At 41.4% G+C, this 9,482-nt stretch overlaps 1 protein-coding gene across 1 annotated transcript; it reads left to right on the top strand.

Moving 5' to 3' along the window:
* The first annotated feature begins 3,050 nt into the window (after nt 1-3,050).
* On the top strand, nt 3,051-7,643 carry LOC124136345 (3-beta-hydroxysteroid-Delta(8),Delta(7)-isomerase-like). The gene is made up of 3 exons (XM_046502249.2): nt 3,051-3,691; nt 4,102-4,138; nt 5,016-7,643. Exons 1-3 carry the CDS (start codon nt 3,403-3,405, stop codon nt 5,395-5,397), a joined length of 708 nt encoding a protein of 235 aa, XP_046358205.1. The 5' UTR covers nt 3,051-3,402; the 3' UTR covers nt 5,398-7,643.
* Nucleotides 7,644-9,482: the final 1,839 nt, after the last annotated feature.

Here is a 9,482-nt window from a genome sequence, read left to right as displayed (position 1 = left end):
CGTACCCATTGTACCCATGTGGGGAATCGAACCCGGGTCTTCGGCGTGACGAGCGAACGCTTTAACCAGTAGGCTACCCTACCCCCCAATTATTGTGGAATGATATCTTACGTGGCGTATTAAGGGTTTTGAACAAATAGTTAGTCAACTTTCTAGTCCTATTGATACACAACGCGTTATGAATATTGGGTTTTGATTTAAACATAAATTTATTCACATAATGCGAAAATGTTTCGCTACAAGTTATGAATACAGAACCATGCCCGTCGATTGTCATATGTCCAGACGTTCAGGGGAATAGTAGAGTACAATGTGTATGGACAAGGCAGTTTGATAAGACTTATGGGTTGAACTGTTAACTGCGGGAAACAGCCAGTCTTCGTCGTATTCCAGCAAGAGTTACTTCCCGTGGTTAATTGATTAAATAAACGGACATCAGTTTATTCTGCACAAGGAAAGGTGAAAAAAAAGTACATGGTACGTCCTAAAGTTGGAAATTATTGCAGTTACTTGTATAAATTTACCTTTTTACAAGAAGAAAGTGTTCATTTTTCAGAATGGAGATTCGTTATTTGTAATCAGGATGGGGCTTTTGTTCGTTTTATTGTATTATCTTAAAATTATATCTTGTACGTTCATCGCAGGAAACACGTTTAGTCATCTTCCAAGGGCAAGGGAGATAACTCGCGTCAAGGTAGGTTTTAGTCATTTAAGTCCCTTACCTCGGGAAGCGTGAGTGAGTTGGGTTTAACACCGCATTTAACAATATTCCAGTTATATCACTGTGTGGTGATAGAGGGAGGGTCCAAGTGATGAAAGTCTCAGACGTTTACCACTTTGGTGAAACCTACGAGCATTGGTATATGGTGCTGACAAACCTAGAAACATAATCGGGGCGAACCGGGATTCGAACCCACAATCATAGGTGTCAGCTGCAGGTGTGCCCAAGGGAGGCAACAGCGAATTGCGGCGCTTTGGGCGACTTGGCCAACCGTCAACAAGATAGTTTGTCATATAATGGGGAGGTTTCTATGCAGGAGAAAGCCAAAGAATAAATACGGTATCCTGTTGGGACATTTTTGGATACATACATATGTAATAAGAGGTCAGGTAGGTACTTTCAGAATTTACAAACATGGCGTCGCCCTTGTCTCTTGGCGATCGAGTCAGAATTGACCATCGGGGATCAAATTACTGGGATAATTGGTATCATTATCATAATAATAGTCTAAGATGCCTAAAACAATTGTCTAACGGATCCTAAACAAGTGTCTAACGGGATCGGGTGGTCAGGCTCGCTGACTTGGTTGATGTATGTCAGCGTATCCCAATTATCATGATGTCAATCATTGGAGTGTCCAGTCCAGACTCGATTATTTACAGACCACCGTCTACTGACTCCCAAACCTGAGTCTGAGACCTGCATCACTTCAGGCTTTCCTCCCACAGTAAGCTGACACGCCGTGATATATCGGCGTAAAACCCAACTCACTCACTTGGGTGTACTAGAAACCTTTGATGCAACGTGATGCCGCATTGCCACATTAGTTTTATTTAAGATATATAATCGGCATATCTTTAAAAAAAATATTGACTCGTTTTCCTCCTCAAAAAGATTTATTCTTTGCTTTAACTACGTGACGAGGTCGCCATATTCCCTGTGCACAACCTTGAACTAGATCTACGCTCCCCGCATAAGGCCTACGTGATTTATCTCGGTGCAGTTAAACTTAACAGAAAACAAACTATCTAGGTCGATATGTAGGCTCATCACATGTATAATATTTGAAAAGTACACTAGTACTTGATCAGTTCACATGATTAATGTCGTGGCGCCTTTGTTGATCAAGGTGAATTTCTGTTTCATTTCAACTACCATGTATTAGTAAGGGAGAGGTTGAGTGTTTGTCCGTTATAGAGGTGTGTGCGTGTGCGTGTGTGTGCGCGTGCGTGCGCGCGACGTTGTGCGTGTTATGATGTTTGTTTGTTGTTTACGCCGCAATCAGCAATATTCCAGCTATATAACGGGGGTCTGTAAGAAATCGAGTCTGGATCAGACAATCCAGTGATTGACATCATGAGCATCGATCCACGCAAAAGGGATCGATGACATGCATCAACCAAGTCAGCGAGCCTGACCTGTAGACCTATCCTACCCCGGATCTTCACAGGTCGTATGTTTTGAGATGAGGTTGGAGGGGGTGGGGGCATGAAAACATGCAGTGCCGTAGCCAGCCGGGGGGCAGGGAGGGCAGTTGCCCCCCCCCCCCCCCCCCCACCCCCCCCCCACCCCACCCACCCTAGATGTTTTTATAGAAAACAGTTTAATAAATATTTGAACAAATATTCTCCCCCCCCCCCCCCCCCCCGTCAAAAAAAGTTAACTTGACATGTCAGTGAAAAAAGGGGGATGTCGCCAAAATTATTTAGGGGTCGGGGTGGGGCATGAAATATTGGCAGAACTTTCCATCTTTTCAAATAAGAAAATCCTGAATTTGGATGTCATTTAGGGACTGATATTTTATTAAAGTGTAGGGGTGGTGTGCTAATCGCGAGTGGTGTCATGAAATATGTTTAAATGTATGTGTGCGTGCGTGCGTTGATGAAAATTGTAACTGAACAAGGGAGAGGTTGTCAGCTAAACACGATATGTCCCATGACCAATCTCATCAAACTGGTTGCAGCGATGATCCCGGTAGGCCGGGTAAGGTTGGTGTCACGCGCTGGGAAAACGCTTGATGAAACTTCTCAAGCTCCTCACAGCGATATCCCGTTCGCAGAATTCTCTATACTATCGCTGCCACTAGTCAAAACTTCCCACTGTGATAGGTGGCCACAACCATGCTTGGAGTTGAACTCGCAACCGAATGACCGTTATGTTTACAAACAGGTGACGACTGTCGTGACGCCGAATACACTCACCCCTGCTAAAATACTTTCTTTGTTTGTCAAAGACATAAACAAAAGTATGAAAGTTACTACACTTGGGGTTAGAGGGCAGATTTCAAGATTCTTGTAATGGCCGCGCCCACAATGGTGGCAGCGATGTTACCGAGAGTGTAACGAAGGTGTCACGCGCTGGGAAGGAGCAGGGAAAATTCCAGCCTGCGACATAGTCCACTTGTAAACTGGGCCCCGTCTCTCAGATCGCAAGTTGACCACGCGCATAGGGAGCCGAAAACCAGTGCATATGTACACTGGTTCCATTGTTGGTACGAGTCACAAGCTTTGCGCTTTTATTAGTTTAGGTAGACAGGAGCCCAGTGAAGTATAGAGAGCTCCGCGAACGGACTATCGCTGTGAGGAGCTTGATGCAAATTCTGATTGGTGGTCTTTTTCTCAGCTGAGAAACATGCGACAGAGGTCCAAAGACGTAGAGTAAATACAGTTATAATAGCAGCCATGGCAGCAGAACACCCTTATATACCAGAAGACCTGAAATTACCTCACTATCGTCCGAACGACAAAGGGGTCGTTGAACTCCTGTCAGTATTCTTCGGTGTCGTCGGAGTGTTTATAGTTTTGACATGGGTTTATTCTGGAACAACGAAAAATCCGAGGTTTACATTCACACAGCGTTTAGTGTTATGTTGGTTTGTGCTCTGTGGTCTAATCCACACTTTCCTGGAAGGATACTTCGGTGTATTCCATGACGTTCTTGCTGGCGATATGTCCTTCCTCGGTCAACTGTGTAAGTACGGTCAAAGGGAGGTAATTTGTAGAATTTGGGAAGAGTTGTCTCCTCTTATCACGAATTATGATTTTGTCAACACATATGTATCATACATGTATTATGTTTGTTTAGAGGGTTTTTTTTACTAATCTCATCTACAAGAAATGAAATATGTGTTTAATCCAAGAAATATTATTAATTAGTATGTTTTCATACATATTTTTCATTGGGACATGAAAAACGATGAGTCAAGTCATACAAATGAAACTTAAACTTGGGTGCTGACACTTCAAGAAATACCACGTTATGTACTATGAATGCAAAATATCTAAACAATGGTTGATATATTGTCATATTGTGATAAGTATTTATACTGTGTATATGATGGTTAATTGAATTATTACATCAACAATGCTTTTTTGTTTCAGGGAAAGAGTACAGCATGGGTGACAGTAGATATATGAGGTTTGTTTGTTTGTATGTTTGTTTGTATGTTTGTTTGTTGTTTAACGCCGTATTCCAGCTATATAACGGCGGTCTGTAAATAATTGAGTCTGGACCAGACAATCCAGTGATTGACATCATGACCATCGATCCACACAATAGGGATAGGATGACATGCATCAACCAAGTCAGCAAGCCTAACCACCCGATCCCGTAAGTCGCCTCTTACGACAAGAATAGTCGACTTTTACGGCAAGCATAGGTTGCTGAAGACCTATTCCAGCCCGGATCTTCACGGGTCCCCTATTTTGAACTTACACACACACAAAATGTTCAAGAAAATATTTTGTATGTCTTATTGAAGTGAAAAATATTACATCATCAGCATTACATCCAACACCCTCACCCCAACTTCTCAGAGTTGACAGTCCATCTACCTGTCTGGATCTAATGTGAAGTTTAAGGAGTGATTAAACATCCTCACAATTAAAGTTTTAGCTCTGTGGGGAAAGGTGAGCTACTGTACCTCTGGGTTTGGTACCTATAGTTTTGAGGCCTGTATAACCATGATTACATGTTTTAATGGTTGTCAAGGGGCCACGGGTGGCCCAGTCTTCTTAGGCGCCGCGATTCACTGTGCAGGGTTGCGTCCCTTGGGCATGCCAGAAACCTATGATTAGGGGTTCGAATCCTGGTTCGCCCCAATTATGTTTCTAGGTTTGTGCGCACCATACCCGTGCTCGTGGGTTTAACCGAAGTGGTAAACGTCTGAGACCTGCATCACTGCGGGCTTTCTTCCACATTAAGCTGAAACGCCGTGATATAACTGAAATACTGAGAGTTAAAAAGCGGTGTTAAATCCAACTCACTCATGGTTGTCACACATTTGTTTTTTCAGTTCTGATGCATTCGTGGTGAGCATGGAGAGAATCACAGCCTTCGTTGACGGACCTCTGAGTTTTGTGACGGTGTTGCTGTACTTCCGGAACAGTCCCTACCGCTACATCATCCAACTCGTGGTCTCCCTGTGCCAACTGTATGGAGACACTCTGTACTTCATGACGGAAATATTTGAAGGCTTCTCCCATGGCTATATGTTCCATCCCCAGTATTTTTGGTTCTATTTTGTGACCATGAATATGTTTTGGATTGTTATACCCTCGTGTCTAATATGCCAGTCCTGCTACAAACTCGCCAAATCCCAAGCTCAAGTGGATAAGCTGAAAGCCAGTGAATACAAGGCAGCTATGGCTAGGCATGATAAGAAGAAGAAGCGATAATGTTAATGAATATAGGTTGTTTCTGTGTGTGCATATAGGGGCTCAACTCTGAGATCTGTTACTGATCTTGGACAAGGCAGCGTTTGTATGAACCATGGTATTGTGTATCCATATGTCACTCTTACTTTGAGGGGGCTCAGTCTTGTGTGTCCATATGTCACTCTTACTGTGAGGGGGGCTCAGTCTTGTGTGTCCATATGTCACTCTTACCATGCTTACTGTGAGGGGGCACTGGTGGCCCAGTCTTGTGTGTCCATATGCCACTCTTACTTTGAGGGGGGCTCAGTCTTGTGTGTCCATATGTCACTCTTACTTTGATGAGGGCACTGGTAACTCAGCAATTCACTGTGCAGAGAAACCTATGAGTGTTGGTTCGTTTACCAGATAATGTTTCTTGAACAATACCCATGCTCGTGGGTTTCACCAAAGTGAAAACGTCTGAGACCTGCAACACTTTGGGATATCCTCAAGCATTCAGCTGTCAGTATTAAACCCAACTCACTCACACCTACTTTGAGTTAGACTTTTTTTGGTTTGTCCAATTTTTGTTTTATATCAAGATCTTTCATCTGTGTACAATACAGTTGGCAGACATTGGTAGATTTTGCAATATCACTATGTAACTGTTATGATTATGATGATGTTGTAGTTTGGTTCAGGATAAAGTAACTTGTCATTTATGAATTCTTAAAAAGGACCAAATGAAATCTTATGATGTCAAGTAGTCTCCCTGAATCTTGAGAATAAATAAAACAATGAATCCGACTAAAGTCCAGAATAATTTGTCAAGTCTAGATTGCCTTAGCCTGAAATTATGCTTTTTCTGGGCTCCATTTGGATTTTATATTTTATTTTGTAGATATGTTTTTAAGTAAAATAACCTTATTTTTGTAACCATGGTAACTAAATGTTAGTATAGGTGCCAAGAAGTATTTTTGTTTATTAGTATTAAGCACAAATGTTTTTATTTTTTATATTTTGTTCAAGTTTTGCAATATAAATGATAAATAATTACTTCTGACATTAATGAGTTAATCTTGTTCCATGACAATTCTGTAGAAGCTATTTATCTGTATAAGTCAATCCACACATATATTTTCAATTTGGGATTTCTAGTGGATCTGAAGTCCATTGATAGATGAATGACTCTTTGCCATATCATGTTTATGCATAGTCTTACATATGCCTCAGTATCCTCAGCAACATTTTGTGCACCAGGTACAATGTTTTGTTTGTCTTTGTCTCTACAATGTGGTGACCAATTTAACTGACTGTTTTTCTTAGTTGTTGAGGGGGCACAGGTGGCCCAGTGGTCTGAGGCGGCGTGATTCGCTGTGCAGAGTTGCGTCCCTTGGGCATGCCAGAAACCTATGATTGTGGGTTCGAATCCCGGTTTGCCCCGATTATGTTTCTAGGTTTGTCAGCACTATACCCGTGCTTGTGGGTTTCACCAAGGTGGTAAACGTCTGCGACCTGCATCACTTTGGCTTTCCTTAAGCTGACACACCGCGATATAACTGGAATAATCTTAAAAGCGGCGTTAAACCAAACTCACTCACTTAGATGTTGAGCCCCTGTTGTTTATCCATACAATTACAGTAAATGTATACTGGATTGTTTAATCATTATAGGATACACACACAGTTACCTCATCTGTTTTTGTTTTGTTTCTTTAGAGTCACATTAAAACCAAATAAATATATAATTGAAATAAATGAAAGGAATTACTCCTTAAGTTCATTGCATACCCAAAACATTATTTAGCAGTCCTGTGAAGTATCTGTTTTAGGGACTGCCAACACGTTTTATGAGTGTAGGAATTCTCTGAGATTTATTCAGGTTTGTTATTCTGTGTTAACCTGAAAATAATTCCTAAACACAGGGATGGAAATAAGCTATCCTGGACCAGTTTTGTTAATGTTAAAGGTATCCTAAGGGCTGGTAGAATTTCAAACATTTTAGAGAGTACTGCTACATGGTATTACTATACCGGCTATAGTCTGTTGCAATATCGTACCGATGAAATGCAAATTAGATATAAATCCAAAAGTAACGATTCGTCTTAAATGGCATGAAAGTTTTTTATTTGTCCATACTTGATATACTCCATTGTGTGTTTTTACGATATCAAAATATTGATTTGTATTTATCATGCAATGTTTTCAATACATTTCAAACTTTAATTGATGATTGATAATTGTCATAATTTAATGTTTAATTTATAGAAATAAAAGTGTATTTATTAACTTTGGTGTCTGATTGTAGTCATGTATATATGTTATTTGTTTGTTTTAATGCCACATTCAGTAATATTCCAGCTGTATGACAGAGGTCTGTATATAATGGAGTCTGGACCAGACAATCCAATGATGAACATCATGGGGATCAATCTATGCAATTGGGATATGATGACAGCAACCCAGTGGCTGCCTACCCAATCCAGTTAGCCTCCTCTTATGACAAGCATCTGACCCAGATCTTCACTGGTGTATTATTTGTTAAATATCAGCTATTGGCTTAGTATTTCATCCAAAACAAAATACAAACTCATGACTTGAAAAATAAGGTAAATAATTTATTGAATATTTTGCATAAATAACATGTACATATTTGTGTACAACGCAAATGAGCTTGCACACTTTAGCCCATCCTTGAGTTTCTGAGGATAGTCTTATCTCCATGTTCAGTGAGCCAGATCATCAGAACACAACAAGGCATCTGGTCGAAAATGGCCACTCTTCCCGGACTACGTTCTCATATAGGCTTATAAGATTGATTGGAGATAAAATGCCTGGCATTTGTGTTTTCACTTTGCAATGTTGTGTCCAGATGATGAAGGCTTTCAACAGAAACACATGAAGACAAAACAAGGATGACTTGAGCCTTGAGAGACACCATGTGGACAGTGATAATGAAGAAACATTCACAGGATCAGTACGGGTGGAAACTGAACAGGCTAACTGTACTGTCTAGATACAATACTAGCTTAGTAACTGGTCATTTGTTATAGGGAGAGATTGGTTGGCTAAATGCCCTCCTCAATCAAAAATCAGCCCTATTTAATGGTTAGGTGAAGTGTGTGTTTTGGGTGTGTGTGTGTGTGGTTGGGGTTGGGGGGTGAGAGAGAGAGAATGGTCTTAAGACTGTACCACCTCCGTGGTCTAGAGGTAGAGCGTCCGCCCGGAGAGCGAAGGCCCTGGGTTCGATCCCCGGCCATGTCAAACCAAAAGACGTTAAATTGCTCAGAGTCAGTATACTGTGTTTGAGTCGGGTATTCATGTTCAACTGCGGCATGATATCTCAGTGGGCTAGCACTATAAATCGGCATTAGTCTTGACTAGTACAAGCAGCCACACACACGCGCTATATAAGTGCAATAATCTTGAATGCGACATTATACATAATTTCACCTCACCACTGTTAGGACTGTTTCGGGGGCACGGGTGGCCCAGTCGTCCGGGGCGCCCCGATTCGCTGTGCAGAGTTGCGTCCCTTCAGACGTGCCAGAAACATGACTGGGGTTCGAGTCCAAATTCACCCCGATTATGTTTCTAGGTTGGTCAGCACCATACCTGTGCTCGTGGGTTTCACCAAAGTGGTAAACGTCTTGAGACCTGCATCACTTCGGGCTTTCCTCTCACATTAAGCTGACACGCCGCGATATAACTGTAAAACTGTTAAAAGCGGCGTTAAACCCCACTCACTCACTCACTCACTAGGACTGTATCCTATTTTGCTGCCCCAATACACACCTTTATGTAACATTTTTTTTTTTTTTTTTTTCATGCCCCCACCATCAATTATAAATTGCCTGTCCCTAAATAAAGTTCAAAGAACTGTCATTTTTTCATGCCTGCCACCCCTTGTTGTGATAAACAGTGCCAACCCTCCCTCTCTTTCAGTGTCTTATTGTCATGACCCCCTCACATCCACACCCTCTCCATAATAGATGACCAGTCGCTTCATCTGCCCTAATGAACCACCAACATTAGAAGTCGTCAACTTTTCCATTAGAGAAACTAATTTCTGCATTGACAATATTTAATAATTGTACTTTTTCAATTCAGTTTTCCATCTAATAATTA

This window comes from Haliotis rufescens, unplaced genomic scaffold (genome assembly GCF_023055435.1).
Source record: "Haliotis rufescens isolate VD_foot unplaced genomic scaffold, xgHalRufe1.0.p SCAF_22, whole genome shotgun sequence".
Taxonomy (NCBI): Eukaryota; Metazoa; Mollusca; class Gastropoda; order Lepetellida; family Haliotidae; genus Haliotis; species Haliotis rufescens.
The sequence above is the reverse complement of the archived record's forward strand: the minus strand, read 5'-3'. Positions and strand labels throughout refer to the sequence as shown.